The sequence below is a fragment of the Meleagris gallopavo genome, chromosome Z, assembly GCF_000146605.3.
Source record: "Meleagris gallopavo isolate NT-WF06-2002-E0010 breed Aviagen turkey brand Nicholas breeding stock chromosome Z, Turkey_5.1, whole genome shotgun sequence".
In the NCBI taxonomy this organism is placed as follows: Eukaryota; Metazoa; Chordata; class Aves; order Galliformes; family Phasianidae; genus Meleagris; species Meleagris gallopavo.
The window spans coordinates 15,162,389-15,184,023 of NC_015041.2; the positions used below are offsets into that span (position 1 = coordinate 15,162,389).

Sequence of the window (21,635 nt, forward strand, 5' to 3'; positions counted from 1 at the left end):
CATAACAATTTCTTTTTCAGCTGCAGAATGTTTTCCATCAAGTTACAAGAGCTGCCACATTTTTAATCATTCAAGTATGAGACCCTGCATCGCAGTTAAGATTCTCTAAACACTTAATATCACAGCCAATCAAGTCAATAAAAGTCTTCTTGGGGACACCCATGAGGACTGTGCACAGCTGAAATGAATCTGATACTTGGAGTTTTCATACAGCACAAGGCTACTCCTGCTGCCAAAAACTAAAGGCTTCCAGCCTCTCACTGATGGCTAATGGCACCAGAACAGCTATTCTTGAAAAATACTGTTACAAGCAAAACAGTGGAAATTGCCAAGACTCTGCTAGTATTCAACGAGAGGGAGGAAAAGGCTCCTCTTGCATTCATTACTACATGCCAGATATTTAATGACACAGCAAATGTGGGCAATCACACTGATGGGTCACATATGTCTGGTTACTAAACAGATATAAATCTACCAGACAAAGAAAAAACAATTGGGATGCCCTTCGAAATAACAATCTACTGCTGAAATATCCATTATAACATAAATGCTTACCATAGACTGTGTAAAACTGAGGATTTCCTGAGTGGTATTATCAGAGTTTGTTCTGATCAGCCTTCCAAGTTTGGGGGAAACTAGAATCATAAAAGTTATAGTTCTGTTTCCTGCACTGGTCACATCACTGGTTACAGCTTTCAGATCATGTTGTGAAATAGGTTTCCTGGAACCTAAAAACCATCAATTAAAAGTTACTTAGATTTGCAACAGCAGTTTTTCAAAAAAGGTACAAACCACTCTTTCATCTGCTTACTCTACTTAGCATTTTAATAACACTTCATAAGATCAGTAAGTTTACCCTATTTTTGGTTACTTCCAGATAACACAACTCTTCCATAACATTTTCAATAAAAACACATCAGTATGAAGTGTCTTTGTTTTACAGAAATGAAAGAAAGTTCTCTTCAGCATATGTAATTGCTAAATACTAACTTCTGTAAAAGCAATATGAACAAAGGAGTAGAACTTGTATAAGAAATACTGTGCCTGTATTACACATCTAGAAATAAATTCAAACTATTGCTGAAGTCAGTATTGGCAATGTATTTGATAATGGCAGGTGCCCACAAAAGGCCCAGTAATTTGGCTGAAAAGTCTTAACACAGTAAATCTTCTTGTGAACACAGATAACCAAAACCATGAAGATTAAACCACTTTTTAAGAATATGAAACATGATTTTTATTAGATGAAACTCAAAAATAAATACTGAATTAAACAAATTAGGAAAGACACAGAAATAATGGTCTAAACTGAAATAAAGTATTATTCAGATGGATGGACAACCGAGGAGTCCTTTTAGTACACAGAACTGCACTAACCAGTACTTCCTGGCTTAAAGATTATAAAGAGCTTCCTGAAATCTAATCAAACCAGGACAATTTCTGACAGATGTGACAAAGCCAAACCTAATAATTTCCTAAAAGAAAAGAAAAAAGCCTGTTTCAGCATTTTTAAAATTTAATGATACAGTTTCCTGATGGTATACACTCAGCAAATTAAATCTGATGTTTACTGATACTTTGGGAAGAGCAATAGATTTTCATAATCCTGCTCCTCCTGCCCCCACTTCTGCCTTTCTTTTTCTGTCTTGTTTTTTCTTGAGCATCATGTTACTGCAAGTAGCAATGCAGTATTTCAGAAGTAGCAGCAGAAATCCTTCAGGTTTGCATTAACAATCCATCTCCCCTATAAATCTACCTTCTGTTTAAAGAGGAATAACACAAAATCTTTCTCCTATAATATTCAGATGGAAAAACATAGTAATCAAACCAAAGAATGGGAATCTTCTGCAAGCTGTTCATAACATCAGGATTCTACTTGTTTACACATAGTTGTGCTGTGGTTTAAAATCACATCTACTTTGAAATACAGTTGTTATAACAAAATGAACAAAAAGAGCTTCTGGCTCTTTTGCCCTTTTTACCTTCCCATTTCTCTCTGTACCAGTGTTGCTTAGAAAAGCAAAGCAGTCTCTCAGAGCTAGAAAAATTCTCTCACTGTCTAATTGAAGAAATCTCTCTTCTTCTCTCTATTATCCTTCTTCCTCTTTTGCATAGCAGACTCACAGGGAAGCACAAGCATGTGTTGAGTGTACAGCAGATGTGATCAAGAATGTAGAACAGAGAACAAAAGTTCATAGACAACGTGTATCTATAAACTAAATCTTATTTCTCAACAACCTCATTAATGTAAATCAGGCCCTGGCACCATAAAAAATTAAGACAGACTAACTCCCAAACATGGTTACACTGTGATGTGTTACGATTATTTCCGTTCTTCACAAAATTCCTGTTACTTCCCAAAAGACCTGACCTCGCTCAGGAGCCAGGACTTGATCACAAGGAACTTCTTTGCATGGCAGAGGCTGAAATACTATTCAGGGCCCCAGACTCCGAGTCTCTCGCACTCCTGTGAAATGAGATCCTGCTCAAACACAATCCTCTGAGTGTGGTCAACACACATAATGAAAGTGGATGAATACTTTTCTTCTGACTTCTTCTGGCAGTTGCGGCAGTTCTGTGGGGTCCAACTCCTTGACAGGGAGAAGACCGGTTATTTGGCAGCCAACAGACTGGGTAAAGGATAGGAAAGTGCAATCACAGCATGCCTGCTTCCAGCACCCAGAGCATACCGTTTGCAGAAGTACCACCACCCAAACTGTGCAGAAAGGAGAGACTGGATGCGCGATTCAGAGTAGGGCCAAGCTAATCCATACAAGCAGAACTTAGTAACATAAAACTGTTATCAGTATCTAATTATTTTGGTGTCTGTTTTTAATGCCAGTATTTAAAATCAGGAAACCACTCTGGTATGATCGTTTTCCAGTCACTGCTGAACAGTTATGGATCATCTTTTCTACTGACTGGCTTATACAGCTATGTTTACAAATACCTATAATCCTTCTTCTCTAAAAGCAACTCATCTAATTCCATCTTCAACTAGTTGCCTCCCTGAAGAGAGCAAACATTCATGTTCTAGATACCTAACACACATAAGAAAAGCTCAAGTATCTATCACACCATGTATTAAGTACGCTGAACAAAATGAGCTGCTGTTGGACACAAAAAAATCCATAAACTCAATAAACAATTTTGCTATATTCATTGCAAAAGAAAACAGCAGTACATGTTCTTATGAAATTGCAGAACAGTATGCTTGAAAGAATACTTCATACCTAGTCATTCAGACATGGCAAATTCTTCACAATATATTCCAGATTTAATTTCCTAGAGGGAAGATTCTTCAAGTTGTCTCAACAGCAACATTTCCCTCACTGCTATAAAACATAACAAAGCACCAGCTATTGTTTTTCTGAGTGTGGGTTAAATGTCTGGCACCATCACTGTTTTAACTGTCGTACCACAATGAGCAAGTACCACTGAAACCTGTAGAATTCCAGAATGTTTTTAAAACATATCATGAAGAGAACAGGCAAAAAAGCTAGCAATACTTTTTAACACCAAAAAAGAATTTTTACTAACTCAAAGCAAGCAACAATTCAGTAGAAGTTAGAAGGTTAGATGAATACAGCTTGCAGTATTGAAAGAAATATTCTACTTTCCAAGGTGCAGAATTGATAGAAAGTCTAGAAACTATTTACAGAAGTATCAGGCATACTTTTGTTACAATTATCTATGGTTTAAGACAGAATTCCTGTTAAGCCCTGTGCCTAAGGCAATCTTACACATCAAAATCACAGATTAATAAACCTTTTAAGTGGGTTTATTTGAATCCCATTTATATTGACTGAAGAAGATCATGCTGCTACAATCTCATTTTTGTTGCCCATGTTTAAGCAGCTTTTTTGCAAGCCTTTGTTTATACAGCTTATATTTATGAAGTCTTAGAAACTGAAGTGCTCCTCCTCTGTAGTGAATTAAGAAAACAAAAAGATACAGATAAATATCTACAGAGCTTTCCTGGCTCCCTGTCTCTGGCCACGTTCAGAGAAAGAAAAAGAAGGTAGTGCAAACAAGAAGCGGGATGCAAGAAAACTCAAGAAGCGATTACCCTTCCCAGTGCAAAGGAGGAAATAGTACTGGTGAGACCCTCTTAACTCCTGCAGTAGTATACTTTAATTAAAAATAGTCCTCTCCTCAGCTGCTGACCCAGCTAGCTGCAAATGCACAAATACAAATCAAAGTTGTTCAGCCCTTCTTATCCATCCTTTATTCTGTGCCACCCTCCATAACTCTGTTCAAACAGTAAGAAAGTGAACTAGCAGTATGATGAGATTAAGCATCCAATGGACAGACACTTCACTCCTTATTTGCCATGCAAGAATCACGATTGTGATCAAGGTTCTATGACTGGGTGGAAGCTGGTCACAAGTCCCCCAAGGATCAGTCTTGGGACCAGTGCTCTTCAACTTCTTCATCAATGACAAAGAAAATGGAATTGAGTGCACCTTCAGCAAGTTTGCAGACGATACTAAGCTGAGTAGTGCAGTCAGTACATTGGAGGGAAGGGAAGCCATCCAGAGGGACCTGAACAGGCTGGAGAAGGGGGCCCATGAAAACCTAATGAGGTTCAAGGACAAATGCAAAATATTGCACTTGGGCCGGAGCAATCCTAGATATTTATACAGACTGTGGTGAGATCTCCTTGAGAGCAGACCTGAAGAGAAGGATGGGGGTTCTGGTGGACGAGAAGCTGGACATGAGCCAGCAGTGTGTGCTTGCAGCCCAGAAGCCAACTGTGTTCTGGGCTGCATTAAAAAAGGGATGGCCAGCAGGGACAGGGAGGTGATTGTTCCCCTCTACTCTGCTCTTGTGAGGCCCCATCTGCAGTACTGTGTCCTGCCCTGGGGTCCCCAGCACAAGAAAGACGCAGAGCTCTTGGAACGAGTCCATAGGAGGGCCACTAAGATGATCAGATGGCTGGAGCACCTCTCCTCTGAGGGAAGGTTGAGGGAACTGGGCCTGTTTAGCTTGGAGAAGAGAAGGCTCTGCGGAGACCTCACTGTGGCTTTCCAGTACTTGAAGGGAGTGTATAATAGGAGGGGGAACAACTGTTTACATGGGTAGGACATGGGGAAATAGTTTTAAACTGAGACAGTGGAGATTTAGGTTAGCTATTAGGAAGAAGCTTTTCACCCAGAGGGTGATGATGCATTGGAACAGGTTGCCCAAGTAGGCTGTGGGTGCCCCACCCCGAATACATTCAAGGCCAGGCTGGATGTGGCTCTGGGCAGCCTGGTCTATTGGTTTGCAACCCTGCCCACAGCAGGAGGTTGAAACTAGATGATCTTAGAGGTCCTTTGCAACCCAGGCCATTCTATGATGATTCTATGATGATGATGATGATGAATATTAGGTAACAGAGCCTGAATGCTCTAACCAGCACGCTGCACCTCTAACTCTTTGAATATATTATAGTGCTTTTAAACTAAACTACTCTCAATGAGGAATGTTCAGAGCTTAGGCTGACAGTGTTATTGTCACATAGTGCCTTATATCTTTTACTGCCAAATTACATCACCGCAAGCACTACTCATATCAAAAATTTAAAGACCATACAAAGAATAAATGCTGTTGAGACAGTGTAACTATTCTTTTAAAAAGCAGACAGATGCATGTTTCCAAGTATAGTTATCTATATTTTAGTCAGCTAGCAATCTGGCAAATCACCGCATACATTGCTACCTCTGCAACTTTTTTAAGTGCACAAAATAATGATAAGCTGTTAAAAACAGACCTGGAAAGACTCTGAGTCCTTTGTTCACTTCAAGGCTAATGACCAGAGACCGAGCTGTGATGCTAAAAATCTGTCGTGGTGCAAAGTTCAAACCATCTGTTACCTGAAAGTTGAAGCCTCCAGACATTGCCCCTGTAGATAACAAAAACATGAATTTATCATATTTTTCTGTTTTTTTTTTTAAATTAAACATACAAATATATACACTGGACAGCTTTCACTGTATTTATTTCAGCGTCACTTACAAAGACATTCTGAAGAAGTTTTTGATTAGTATTTTTGTATCTAAACTAGAATTTTATTAGTTCATAATGCAGAGAAGAGCATCCCTAGGAGACTACTGGCTAACTATCTCAGAGCTGTAAAATGGAGTGTCCCTTTCCCTCTTACTTCACTGAATTCAGCAGATTTGGAATCCAGTCAAGCCTGGGGAGACACTGGCTCCCAAATTTTCTACTTCTATTGCATCTTAGGAGGTACCCGGGCACTTAAGAAGCCATTTTGACACATAAGTAATTTTAAGAGAAAAGCTACTAGAATATCCTTTCATTTTTTATTTATATTTAAAGGACTGTACCAAATCACAGGTTGCTTTGTTTCTTTGCTCTCCTTCAGTTTTGCTGAAGAGGATATCTTGCCACAGCTTAAATTATTTCAGATTATATGTGTACTCCTAATAAATGCATATATTTTCTTTAATCTTACGACCCATGTGTAGTTTGGCCACAAAGCAAAAATACATCCAGGAGACCAAGCAGATTCATGAAGAAACACAGTTTTCAAAACTGACTTATTAAGGTGTACAATGCTTCCTGAGGCTGGCTTTAAGTTGACAGTGTCCAGATTGTTTAATTAGGTACAAAAAAGAGAATGAAAAATGAAAACATTAATTGTTCAAAACAGTTGAAGTTGCTCTTTTACTTACTTTGCCTAATTTTGCTATGAGATTGCTATATGAATATATATCATGAAAGTACAGTGTTGTCAGGTACTCCACTTAAAGACCAGTGCTCCTTGCCTAGCAATAAATTAACATATCAGAAGAATAGAATGTGGGTTCTAAGATTATAGCTAACAGTTCCCTTAGGCAATGCTCCCACATCTGGACAGGCACAGAAGCAGCTCTGGAAAACCAGGTTATATTGCTTCGTATTTTAAAAGCTTTTATGCTCTGATGTTTCCTTACGATAAAAACACACAAGCAGTTGCACATTTTCAAAGGCACTGAGGAACCAATCACTTGCTTCAAGTTAGGAGAAAAAGGCTTGCTTAGCTTCACTTGCTTTTTTGGACAACGCAGAGCAACTCTGTGATTGATATAATCTGACACTTTGACACTGACAGCGTCAAGAACAGAACTAAATCCTGAAGTGCTTCTTAGGTATTATTTTATCTCAATTTTTAAAGAGATATCTGATCAGAGGTGATAAAAAGGATATCAGAAGGGGAGTTGTAAAAATTGCACTGAGGAGACACTAAGGCTGACAAAAGGTCAGTTCAGTTCTTTCTTAAAGAATAATTAAGCAAAAGCTGGGAAGGGTGCACTCTGGAAGGAAAAGGAGGCAAAAAAGGGAAGGAATTCTTACACTGAAGGAGGAGTACAGAAGAAGAAAGATCTGATCTGGTTCTGCATTTGTAAAACAGACAAAATTTAAAGGGTGGATATAAGAACAAAGTGGCAGACTTGCAACTCACAGCACAGAATAAACAGCTTAATAAGAACAAAGTGGCAGACTTGCAACTCACAGCACAGAATAAACAGCTTAATATAATTCATAGGACTGAACAAAGATGAAGGAAAAGCTTTATGAAGACTGATGTTAGAGACATAAAAACAATGCATGGTAGTACTTCATTTGTACTACAAAACACTCCAAGAACAAAGCACTCGTGCTACGTATAGATGCAAAAGCCCAGTGACAGCTGGAGCAGTATGTCTCACTAGGTAGAAGAACTGCCTCAGCCAAGAAGATGCTGCTCTTCCTTCCCCCTGGGAAGGTTCACAGTGAGTGGGAAAAGCAGAGGACAGTACGTGGAGAACATGAAATGAGGTACTTGCCAGGAGGAGCCAAAGCTAGTACATAGCAGAAAACTGAAGAGAAAGGACAAAGCAGCTGAAGAGGAGAGTAAGAGGCATTGTGACAGCAAGAGATGAGAAGGTCCAAGGCAAGGCTGGGAGAAAGATGAGCACAGCAAGGACATTTCCAGTAACAGTCCTAGCTGAAGGAAGAAAGTCTGAAGAAATAAAAGAACTGAAATGTCAAGAGTACTTTCTGAAACACTGGAGGTAATGATATAGCCAGAGCAGCTGCAAGAGCTGAAGCATGACCTAGGCAAATTTGCATTTCAAATCTACTGTACGTCCCACATTCCTACTCACTAAAAAAAAAAATGGAATTTGCTATTCTTTTTGCTTCTATTAATCAAGATCCACTTCCAAAGGCTACAGATGTGCATTTGCCACTTCTGGAACAGAATGAATTAATTTCCTCACGTTCAGACTGCCATCTCCCTACCACCATCAGGGTTTTTACATATCAAAATCTCCCTTGGAACAACTTAAACAGCTGGGCTCACTTTTGCTATGTTCTTGACCTTTCACCTCCTGCCTAAATTATTTGAGCAGGATACCAATAGCTCAACAACAGCTGCTTGTAAAGCAACTTCAGCAACATTTATGTACTCTGCAAGATACTTCTCCACAAGTCAGAGCGCTTCAACCTGCACCAAGCCTCATGGAGTCATAGTACAGATCTGGAGTGACTGCCGAAAACATCCAAGCCCTGGAAAGAATTCCAGCTCACTCCAGGGGCTGGTGAGATAATCCTGTGCCTCCTCATCTCCTTCCCCATCACTCAACTGGTTTACCCTTCTTAAACATCTCCTTTCTTCTGTTTTCAGCTAATTCAATATGATAACAGAGCTGAAGCAGGAACACAGCAGCTTTTGTCCCTTCTTCAAACTGGAACCTCACAGAGATGTTCACTCCCAGAGCTTCTTGTTTAAGGACCCTGGAGGCTGCCATGACTCCCTGTTTTATTGTCTACACAACACTTCTTTCTGTAGAAGCCGCAAAAATAACACAATCTCTGTTTCTCACTACTGGTGGAAAAGAGTCAACGATTATAGCAGAATTTCTTCACAGCCATGCTCATCTCACCCATGCAAGCCATAACTTCATTGCCTAGAGCTTCTTAGGAGCATGACCATACTGTGACAGGTACCTAAGAGACCGCTAGTCTATGAATAACCCAGTACTGTCAAAAGGTTTCTAAAAGACTCTCAATTACAATGGTCAAAAACATAGCTCTGAAAGCTGCATGGCATTGTTACCTTTCTGCAAACCATGCATTCAGTAAGAAGACTGCTAGTAATAGTCTTCTCACAGAACACCAAGCTTTCATGATGAGCACTCATTAAAGCGGTCATAAGGACCATTTCCTGTCTAGATAGTCAAGACCATCTATCACATAACCAGTGCTCTGAGATTTTTGTGACATTACAAAGAGATCCTCATACAGTTACAAATACACTGAATATGAGCAGTATATTGGTAACAGGTGGTATTTTTGAAACAACATACCATTGTGTACAAATACCAGCTGCCCTTCAATTATATGAGCCTGAGTAAAACTAAGGATCTTCTTGTTTGGAGAAGACTTCAGAGCCAAGTGCCCATTGCTGGGCGGTGTAACTGAATATATCAGGTCTGATGGTGAGGAGTCCTTATCTTCTGCACAGAGGTCATCAACAGTTATTTCTGTGACTGAACCCACCCAAACCTAGAAAAACAAACATAAAAATTAAAAAAAAAAAGAAAGAAAATACATGGAAATAAACCTTAAAAAAAAGAAAAAAAGGGAAAGAGAGATTTCTGCTGTATAGCACTAGCAGCTAAAACATGTTTCCCGTCTGTCTAAATTTCTTATCATGGACTGTAATGGTTAAACCTGGCACATGGTTTTCAAGAAACAAGACCATGAAATAACACAAACAAAACACACCCTACATGGGTTTGAATTTTAGAGGGCTAAAGTGTAAGTTCTCTATTTGTCAGGCCCTACCCAAACTCTTACCAACAGAGCAAAATTGTATTTTGATAACTGAGTCAAGGAGCTCCCTTCCAACACATACACATGAATATTACTGTCATGTAATTCACAGCAGGCACAGCATTCAATATGCTCTACTTTCAACTAGCAGAAAGGAAAAAAGAAAATGGCCTGAGGAAAGCACAGTCTCTAATATAAATGGAAGACTTGTAGCTGCATTATTTCATTTTAACAAACTGCATTAAAGCCCCTTTTTCAGTGCACCCAACAACCCACAGAGATGCTCAGAGCAGAAACACAGGAAGGAAACATGCCCTCAGCAGCTGCCTAGCACTTTGCAAGTCACACATACAAACAAAATAAACAATGTATTTGAGAAGATGCTACAAAACCTACTACTTCTTTCTGGAAAATCATTTTTTGTTTGTTTTTGTTTTTTTAGCTTAAGATCTACACATTCCGCCAAATTCTTCTTTTGAGCAGAAAGAACTGTTATCTTGGCTTCATTCACATCTTGGTAGGTAATTTCTTGATTGAGAATTACAGACTTAACTCTTCATCTTTTCTGTATATAGTCAGAACTACAGACAAAAGTACTAACAAAGAATAATAAAAATTTATCTCAACATTAAGAAAAATCTCCAAATATTCAATATATCAATGTCAGTTCTTTCCAAGCAGTCTGTAACACAGAATATAACCTAAAAGCCCTAGCCTTTAAAAGACTTATCTTGAGGTTCAAAACACATTCTGCACCATTCCCTTCTGTCTTCTCAGGGCCCCACCACATATAAGAAGTGTCTGGTAGCAGCATTATATCAAGTGGTTTAAGAGAAAATGTGATCCCTGAAAAAAGGCATTTCACTTCTGCCAGAAACAAAAATCATCAATCAGATTTTTCCTTAACTATCACTATCAGAAATCTTGAATATTTTTTAAAGCCACTAGGAATTTTGCCATGACACTTAAATAACAGAAAGACTGCAGCCTAGACTTTGTCACAAAATCCATGCCATAGAAAAAGAGAGTAAAATTGAATGATATGTGTTTTCTAATGAGGAAAATGAGTCTGAAGTTGTGTTACATTTTGTAATAAAAAACTTGCAAATAGGAAATTGCTATTTTCTCAGTTGAAATGTGTATTTCTTTGCATTAGTATCTAAGTTTGATAAAAAATATCACCTATGAACACAAGATGATAACTAAGCAAAGGCTGGCTTATTAAGCATCACCAGGTGAGTACATCAGTGCCACTGGTTTCATATCAAAACACTTAATTCCCATCAGAAACACTGTTTCAGATTATTCTGCACAGTGAATAAGAAGTCATATAGAGAATACACAAACACATTAAAAAGAACTATGCAAAAACTATCGAATGTGACTTAGGCTAAATGTTTGTAAGTTTAAAAAAAATCTCTTAATAAAAGAAAAATTCAGCTTCTTCTTCTATAAAAAGGCAGTATTTATTTCTGTTGTTCCTGCACATGGTCACACAATGCTTTTTAAAGTACTGTAAATGCCAAGCGCCCCATGACCTGTAATACGATCCTCAGGGAATGAAAGGAGATAAAAGCTAAACAGGGCTGTAGGGAAGTGCACACTCAGAGCACTGCAAATGTTATGCAGGTACAGCTTATTTTCCACTTCTGCAATCAAGTTCTCCCCAAGGAACACCATGAAAACTGTATTCAGATTTCCAGGAGGTAGCAATACACAAATTTTGCACTTGCCCAACACATTCCACAAGCATGGTCCAAAAAAAAAGTCCAGGACTTTTCCATTCTGCTCTGCTTAAAAGCATTCAGCTTATCAGCTCTTCCTTGTGTGTTGTGTATCCATGTATAAATTCAAAGATATTTTAATACTCTGGTAAATTAATGATTAAAAGAGAAAAAAAAATCAGTGTTTCAATTTTGTTTAAATAAAATTAATTGGCCCTCTTGTGGCAACAGGAGGACGCACTTATTTCAAAGTAACTGATAAACACTCCTAAAATATTTAAAACAAAGAAACAAACATACAACCTCCCAAAATTTTAGGAAATTATGCATTACAGTACAGTTTCCAAGTATATTAATCTCTTCAGCATTTATTGTTCTAATAAAAATTTATAAAGTAAGTGCAAGGATTACTAGCATGCATTACTAATGCTCTCACTGTAATAAAACTTCCCTATATCATTCACTATGTTAATGTAAATATCTCAGCAGGTAATAAATTCTCAGTCAAGGGGAAAAAAAAGAAAACTTCCATTACTTCTGCTTCCTGAAGAAAATCGTAAAGCAGCCCCGAAAGTATTTGGTTGTTCATCTCCCTAAAACTCCTCCTACTGTATTCATAACTTCGATATAAGAAACAGACGCTGCTGTTTGAATAAGGGATATGTTAAGGATGCTCCAGAAATAGGGGAACTGGTGCTGAAAGACTCATTCAGCTTGTATAAACACGCTCCTTTCATTCATTTAGGTACAAGTCCCATGACAAAGGCCAAAACTAGCTAACATCACTGACCATGTCACTCAGCTCTTCACAGAAGCTACCTTTGATAGCAGGCGCTATATGGAAACCTACTTTTTACATTGTTCGATTGTTCTTTCTAGCTTCCTTTATACTGTGATCTTCACAATTTCTGTGGTGCCAAACTTCAGTTCAATTCAAATGGTCCTACTAGATTTTAGTTTTCACAATACTGGTCCCAGATCTTATACTTCTGTACATTTTCAACCTTTCAAAAGAAATACAGTAAAAGAGCTATTGCCTTTTCAAAAGCAACACACAGTTTATTCTTCTGCATTCATCACTAGCAATGTCCTTGACGAGCACAGACTGCTTGGCTCAACTGAACATCAGGATACCTATCTACATAGGAATGCCTAGCTCATCTCAATATTTAGCCAGCTTATGGTAAATCCATTTTCTCCTACTTATTTGGGATGTGCAAAGTTCCTTTGAAGAAGGATCATCTTAGTGTATTTCTCCCAGTATGTAACTTGACTGTCACCACACTGTATGTGTGTATTCATGACAAAATCAAAGCTTATTTGTCAGTAACAGTTTAGACATGGTGAGCAGAACCACAGGATACAAAGGCAATATCGTGGCTCTCGGTTTGCAAACTGCCTGCATAGCAAAAAAAAGATCAACTTTGGCTAGTTTCAGCTGCATTATCATTGTTCTTGGGAAGCCAGGACTTAACAGCCATTTTTAGAAAAAAGCTATTTACTGCACTGCAGTGCGCTGTGCTGGCTCAGTTCTCAGAGCAAAATGCAGCTCTAAGCCTGTACTGCACACAGACAGCTATCAAACTGGGCACACATCTCTTGAATGCTACTAGACAAACATCACCATGTGCTGTGCAGATGTCTATAGAGTACCTCTGTGATTAATTTAACCATGGAAGGTTTTACTCTATTACTTGAATGTTGTGAAGACAGTTTGTTCTTCTACTGGCAATATTTGGAAGAGATAGGGTGCTCCGTGTTGTGCACGCCTGCAGATTATCAGGGACGGTTGCAACCACCAGGAAGATGCACAGCATCACCACTATCACTGCTTAAAAAAACCATCTTTTCTTGTGTGAAAAGGCAATATACACAACCCAAGGCTGTGGTCATCTCCATAGTAATTTATTCTCCCTAGCAGCACAAATCAGATACATAAAATTAAATGTATTTTTAGATGCCACCAACTTGTAAAGTACATTACACAGCACCAGGAACAGTGTAGCCTCAAAATACGCCCATTGTCTACTTTCAAATCTATTTTGAAATGTCTTTTCTATCGTAATGGCCTCTCAGCAGGTCTACTCTAACCACAAGTTGTTAGCTAAACCTTACTCATTCTGTTTCTCAGAGCCATATGATTTATTTGCCAGGTCCCACAGAGGAAGCCTTTAAACACTGAGGGTTTTTTGTTTATATGGGGACATGCAAACTGGTTCTTGTTACTGGGTGCAACAATAACACAAATAAATAATAGAAGGAAGGAAAAAAGAAGGGAAGGATAGACAGGACAGAAGGAAGAGAGCAAGGGAAAAAGGGAGAGAAAGAAAAAGATCTGAAAAAGCTTTGAAGTGACAGAAGTGACTTTTTCCAAGAGTGAAATGTTAAAAAGCCAGCTATTAAGAGAAAAAAGGAAGCATCACTCAGCAATTCTAAACTTTCCTTTAGGAATTGACAAGGTGGGGGGACGACATTTTTTTCATCACAGTAACACAGAGTAATAACTTCAGTGTCTGCAGCAATATCTTGGCAATATCTACCAGCCTAGATTTTCACAAACTGTGTTGTATTATTCTGTTAGGAACTTTAAAATGTCTGAGAAAGCCTTACAAAGGGAACATTCTGCTTTTGTATCAGAAATACCCAATACGTAGTGATGCACAAGTGAGAATGCTCCTCTCTTCTTCTGTCCTGTCCCAGTGTGGGGTCAAGATAAGAAGTAGCTTACACATTAGTTTAGGTCTGATCTCAGTATATTTAATAGCAAGAACCAAGTAAGATATTTGCACTCTTATCATCACTACTCTTAATATTTCTCTAACCCATGTTTATTAACAGCCCTGAAGACATCCTAGTGAAGAACACTATGATACAGCAGTGTTATGGTATGAGCTGTCTACCCCAAACAATCTGTTAATGAAAGTATATTAAATGATATCAGGTTAGAAATCAACATTTTAAAATTATGACAAACATACCTGAAGAATTCTGTTAACTTTTATAACAGGAGCTTCATCATTTACTGCAGAAACTGTTACAAACATTGTTTGGGGCAAGCTTTGTTTCTGAAATTCTGTGTTATTTACTATAAAGGTAAAATTGTCCATTAGTTCCTCACTGCCATCGTGAACATAGTAGATTAATTCTTGTTCCACCTGAAAAATATAACAACCTAAAAAACTAAATATGCTAAAGAAAATGAATGTGACATTAAAAAACATGTCAGCCTAGTGAAGTCCTCTGAATTGCCTCAACTTTTTATGACTCCAAAGAATTAATTTATTGTCATATCTAATCTGTATCTCTACCTTTGTTCTACCCACAACAGCAAATTTTACAGCTCTATACCTCTAGCCAGCTTACATTGCCAGTCTTGGCATTCCCCCTTCAGCCTAAAGAGAAAGTAGTGGGATTCAGTCCCACTGTATTTACAATATTTCCTGGGAGCTACAAATGGAAAAAAATGAGTATTAATAGATGGTGACTTAACATATAATTTTCCTTTTTAGAACAAACAAACTGAAAATTAGCTTTTCACACATAAATTTACTCTCTATGAGCAAACACATAATCTAAAAATAATAATAATTGTTTCCACATCTCTCCTTGTTCAATTTACATATTATTTCAGCGGGTCAGCTCTTCTCAAGATATACCCAAGAGTGCAAAGGGCTCATCAGTCACTTGTGACTATAATACACTGCTTTGTTTGACCAGTGGCACTCAAGAAGTGACGTGGTTGACCATAAAAAACAGCCACCCTCCTCTGAACACCAAATGACCAGCAGCAATATCTCTGTTACAAGGCCCAAAGCTCAAACTCCTGCGTCTCACCTTCTCTCAGTAAATCCTCCCACTCTAGACAAAAATCAGCATTTAATAACATAAGGAAAGAGTTAATCATAACCACGGACAAAGAATTAATCATGATAATGAATCTAAATGCATTACCTGTTTTTTGGTAAATCTGTTTAACTTTATTCCGGGAGCATTAGAATCTTCAAAATATCCATGCTTTGGCTGGTCAACTAAAATAATTTCACAGCTGAGTCCTGCAAAGTGTCTACTAGAAATTTTTAGATTGTCTTCCATCAGGGCTTTTGAGCTACCTTCAACTACTGTGAAGTTCTTTACTTCCAAAGGAATCATTTTGGGAATAATGTCAACAGACATTTCTATTCCATTCACGGTTTGGACACCATTGGTCACATCCAGAGAAAAACAGTCACTTAATTGGTCAGAAACTGTCTGCACATACTGAACTTTGCCCTCATCAACATCTTGCTGTGTGAAGGTCAGAACTGGCTTTTGTTCAGCACCAAGATAACTCTCTTCTGATGAAAACGTCCGAATGTATCCATGTAATGGAAACTGCCTTACTGTGAACACAATCTCAGATGGAGAACTGTTTTCATGGTCAACCTAAAATTGGAAAAACACACCTCAGAATTACTTAAACAGAAATATGAGAAATTATTTAATTCTCTTGTTCTGAATTTGTCAGTTTTAACTGGAGAATCATCTACCTAATTAATTGGCATTCCTTGTCTGGGGTACAGGTAAATCTGCAGACTTTTAATATACAATAGTTCTTGATTATGCATTAGATGTATGGTTATGCATTAGATGGCATGGGATTGTATTGTAACCCTGAATATGCTCTGTAAATTTTGAAAGAACATACTCCAGAATTATCTAATTGAGCAAGAGCTGTAGAGTCCTGCTTGAAAGAAGGACTTACAGTCAACACAGTAGCGTGCTGCAGCAGCCCCCTCGTGGTGGTTATTGTAAGGCTACAAGTAGACAATAGGGAGCGTAAACTAGTATTAACAAATGAGATAACATTCATGTTTGTGACTTGATGCTTTTAAAATTTTGGATCAGTATTACGTGAACTAGCTTCTAATTGAATGAAAAGAAATCCTTTCTTCCCTGGCACATTGCACAAGGATGATACATGAAAATAAATACAAAAAGCTCTCACAACTAAAACAAATACACAAGTGAAGATATTAACCTTTTCAAGCACCAATACCTAACACTGTCAAAGACTACAGTCAGTTCTTCTGTTTCTTTAACATAACTGGTTTTTTTTCCTAGCAGTGGAAGCCTGCTAGTGTCAGACTCCAGAATGTGAAAACCGGAAAGAGCTAAAGAAGAGAAAAATATTTGATGAAAGAGACTGCAGATTCTGCAATGTCTGAAAAAGCAGAGAAGAAAACTTGCTACTAGAGTGGAGAAATGGCCAATACAGCTTACTAGCAATACAGTTAACTCACTTGCAGTTTTCCTTTACTGATCTTAACTGTTTTTCCTTCTTCAACTAAGAGACTGTTACTGTTCACAATCCTTGGTGGCCACTGATGACTTTCCAAATACATGCGAACATGCACAGCAGAATCGAGATGGACGTTTTTAGCATAGATTGTAAAGTTAAACGTGTCAATAAGGTTGTTGCTGTCATCATGCCTGTAGGTCACGCACCCCCTTATCAGATCGAGCTGTGTGAAGGAGTTCATCATTAAACTATTTACAGATATTCTTCCATATTTTGGGAAAGTGGTTATCTCAAATGTAATCTCATGATCACTTCTGATGTCTTGGTTTGTAATAGCACTTAGGTTAGCTGTTGTAACAATTTCCTCTTTTCCTTTTTGAACCAACAGGCCTGTATTATTTGCCAAGCTAACATAAGGATCGGTGGCATTAACTTCTAGGAGGAAAGACGTGTAGTGTTTGCCATCTGTCACAAAGAGCACAAAACGCCCAAAATCTGCACCATGGTGTATAAACAAGACTTGCTTTTGCTCCAGGTCTGCTTGCTTGAATTGATAGAGTCTGTGCAATGAATCATTTGTTAGCACCAAATCCCCATTGGAAATGCCACGTCTTGTGTATACCAGCTGCCCATCTTCAAAATCAGAATCAGGATCGTGATAACAAAGATCTGCCAAAGTCAGTAATCGCTGTCCATTTCTCACAATGTTAAATACTTTATCAACAACACGTACTGGTTTTTCATCATTCTTCAGCTGGACAGAAATGTTGAATCTAATTCTACTGAGGAAGGTCCTACTTCAGGATCAAAGTTTGCCCTCTCCCTTGATTCTTCATTGGAAGCTCTCACAAGAAATTCATCAAACACTGTTTCAGAATCATCATGAACATACATAAGACGGTTATCACTTATATCTTTATTAGTGAAAGTGGTGAGATTGCCATTACTCTCAAATGAATCTGAAGAATTAATGAATTTTAATTTCCCATGTTTAGGAAACTTTAAAACTGTATATTGGAAAGTTTTATTATCCAGTGTTTGCACAAACAATTTTGAGTTTGTTATTAATTCTCCTTCACCTTCAATAACAGTTAAGCCATTGTTAATTAAAATTATGTTTCTAAAATCTGATTTGATGTAGATTTCAAAGTCAAAGATATTTGATTCCAGATACTTTGTAGAGATGAGGAATTTAAATGAATCATGATTGTCTTCACAATAGCTGCTCATTAACTGATATGCCACTTTATGATCAGCAATATCTTTCTGGCTAAAGACTGAATCTTCTTTCAAAGACTGGTCATTAAGCAGTACTTGTCCACTCTTTGGTAAGGACAGCAATTTAAAATGAAGCTCATCTTCAGTTATTTCTTGACCCACAAGCACAGCAAAAAGATTATCTGAATTCAAGTATTTCTTTCTTGATTTTTCAATTTCTAGAGGAGTATATTTCAATAAACTGTACCTTAACCATTTCACTTGGACTGGAAACACATGCTCTTCACTGATTCTGTTTCCTATGCTAACTTTAAATTTAAATTGGTCGGTAATATTTTCCAGTTGAATTTCTTTAAAAGTGCTACAGTATCTCACACGGCTGCGCTGAATGGAGCGCTGAGAGAAAGAACTGACTTGCTTCCATTCCCCCCTTGAATGCTGCCTTTGAACTTCCCCATACTGGGGTGCATCTGTGATCTCATATTGAATCTCCAGCTCTTGGAGGTTGGCATTTGTTTCAACTGTCAGATGCCTGGATGTGATTAGAGCTGTAGCACCCTGGACAACTTTTATTCCTGAGTTGCTAACAACTTTGTATTCCAAAGGAATTGCCACGACACGTAACACAACAGTATTGCTCACTTTCTCACCATCGTTTGCTCTCAGAACAATCCTTGAGTTCCTGACACCTGTGTGGACAAAGAAAACATAGCCTTTTCGTAAGTCCTCATTAGAAAAAGTAGTAATAGCCTTTCCAGGGTGCTTTGAATTTTCTAAATATCCTGCATTTGCAATAAGATTTCCAAGCACTGAAAGACTGAGGTCCAGAGGATCTGTATCATTATCTAATACTTTTATCAAATCACTAGTCAAACGTTTCCTTGAGTTTTCTATCAAAAGCAGTAAGTTTCCCTCAGCAAGTGTGATCTCAGGAGCATCATTTACTGGAGTGATGATAATGCTAAACATATACTCCTCATTTCTTTGCAAATATGGAGGCACAATATTTCTATTGTTTGCAGAAATGGAGAAATTAAAATAATCATAAGTATCTTCAGAGCCGCCATGGATGTACAGAATCTTCCCTTGCCACACATCCTGCAAAGTAAACATATTTACCTCCAGCACTGGTTCAACATCTAGTTTCAAGTTACCATGTGATGGCGGTTCCTTTATTTCAAAAAGAACTTGTGATAGATTAATTCCTAATTTCTGGAAGTCTAAATTAACTTGAATATGTTTAGATTCAAGTGAGGCTTTTCCACCTTCTTGAACAATCAGGTTACTCAGAACTAAAAAGTTGTTTTTATCTTCCTGTCCCAGAGAGACAAAGTTTTCAGGGGAAAGGGCAAGTGTTGGGGCTGCTTTTACAACAGGATATTTTACAGCCATATCCAAAGAAAGATTTGTATTAAAAGCATTTTCTGTTTCACATCCAGCTGAAATATCCTTTGTTACTTGAACATTCTTCAGTGATTTCTTTTCTGAGTTGACTTTCAGGTCTCTTAAGCAACCTTTGAAGGACCTTCCTCTGGCATGCTTCCCAGACACGGAGGTTAGCTCTAACTTAATCACTTCCGATCGTTTACTGTCATCTATGCCACCTACAAAGAGAGACCCGTTCAGAAGCAGCAGCTTGTTTTGAGGAGGGAATGATTTTTTTACAGTTTCTTTATCCAATGTTAGTTGTAAATATTCTGCAGTAAATTTCAGCTTAATATAATGCCAGTGACTGTCATTGACTGACCTAAGAGAGGAAAGGTGGCTTCTACTTTTATGCTTTTCAATATAGGCTTTAATCAATCCATCTTCCACTTCCATTGCAATGAAATCTCCTTCTTGTCCAGGATGATAAAGCAGCAAGCCACGTGCAGCTGATGTTTGCAATGCAAATTCCAAGATTCCCTCACCATCAACATTCCGTAATGGGAAAGAAACATAGGATCTGGAACTAAAAAAACTGATGGGTTCATCTTCACCTGCAAAGAATTCATCACTGCATCCCACTGAAACTTCATGGACTTTTTTAAAGCTGGAAGATCTCAGGGGCATCAGAATGTCTTGCTGATTAAATAACACATGATCAATACATCCTCGAAAGCTGGGCAGTCCCCCGACAAGGTAAGGAACATCAAGTTCCGTACTACCACCTAGGTAGAATCCATGATCAATATTTAATTCATAGTGAAATCCAGGCATTTTTGCAGTAATCCTATCATTTTTATCAATTATCAATGTGACATTATCACGTTCATGATGCAGTTCAACCAAGTGCCAAGCTAAATCATTCAGATGAGATCTTCGCCAAGAACGCAGTATTCGTTCTCCCACGCCAAAGTTAATTCTCAACTGCACGAAAAAATTAAAAATACATCAAAATCCAAGGTAATCTTTTTTACAATCATATTCATAGAGACTTGCTAGGTTAATTTTCATTAATTTTCATATTAAGCATACCGTTCATGAAATATAATTAAAAAAAAGAAGTCTCATTAAATATTTGTGTACGTTCACTTGACATCACAAGTTTGACTTGTTAATTGAATAAATGGGAATGAACTGCTCTCTAGTTTTGCTAGAACTAACAATTGAGAATCCAGGTGACAGCGCTGCTTGAAGAACACGCTTTGCAGAAAAGTTATTATTTGGACCCCAACATTTTTTAAGATGTTAATATCATTAAATCCGAAATTTTACCTCATGCCTTGAACAGAGTGATTTTGATCTTACGACTTTCTAGAGATCTGGGAGGCTTCTAAATAAGTAGCTTCTTAATAACTACCATTGTAAGAAACATATAATTTAATTGAAAATTTCAAAAAAATGTTTTGTGACATTTCCATTTTTTTAAACATAAACTTTGAGTACTGTTACAACAGCTTAAAGAAAAACTCAACTGCAGAGGCTACACGTCCTTTTTTGCTATAGTTACAAATCATACCTGCAGATTTCCTGACTGTAACTCTATCAAACAATAATCTTTCTTCCCAGCTGCAAGAAAGAGCAATCCATGTGGCTTGCTTGTTAGAAACCGTAACTGTAATGTTGTCTGACAGGACGCTTCTGCCATCTTCAATGCCACAAAACTATCACCATAAAACGACACTAAAAGAAAGAAAAGAAAACAAACAAGGAATTTAGTTACACACATAAATTCTCTTTTTCTCATTTGTATCTAAACGTACATAAAAAAACTTATATATAAATAATTATATGGAGAGTTAATACTTGTCTTGGTTTAAGATGATAGTTTTCCTTATAGCATCTGGTATGCAGTGTTTTGGCTTTAAGAGAGAAACAGTGTTGACACATTTTAGCTTTTGCTGAGCAGGGCTGCACAGAGCCAAGGAAGTTTCAGATTCTCATACTGTCCAGCCAGCGAGGGGTCTGTGGGTGCACAATGAATTCGAAGGGGACAGAACCAGCACAGATGACCTACACTGGCAAAAGGGATATTCCACAGCATATGGTGCCATGCTGAACTATAAAATTGAGGGGAGTTGGCTAGGGTGAGAAATATCTGCTTGAGGACTGTCTGGGCACTGGTCATTGGGTAATGAGCAAATACACTGTGCATCACTTGTTCTATATATTCTTTATTATTATTA

At 37.9% G+C, this 21,635-nt stretch overlaps 1 protein-coding gene across 1 annotated transcript in view; it reads right to left on the reverse strand.

Annotated features, from left to right (window-relative positions):
- LOC104914886 (chondroitin sulfate proteoglycan 4-like) overlaps window positions 1–21,635 on the reverse strand; it is a 47,525-nt gene that overhangs the window by 8,462 nt on the left and 17,428 nt on the right. The window contains 8 exon segments of the mRNA XM_031557242.1: window positions 556–728; window positions 5,756–5,887; window positions 9,339–9,537; window positions 14,510–14,686; window positions 15,483–15,953; window positions 16,811–17,586; window positions 17,589–20,376; window positions 20,969–21,132. Of these exon segments, the coding sequence (XP_031413102.1) occupies window positions 556–728; window positions 5,756–5,887; window positions 9,339–9,537; window positions 14,510–14,686; window positions 15,483–15,953; window positions 16,811–17,586; window positions 17,589–20,376; window positions 20,969–21,132 (4,880 nt within the window).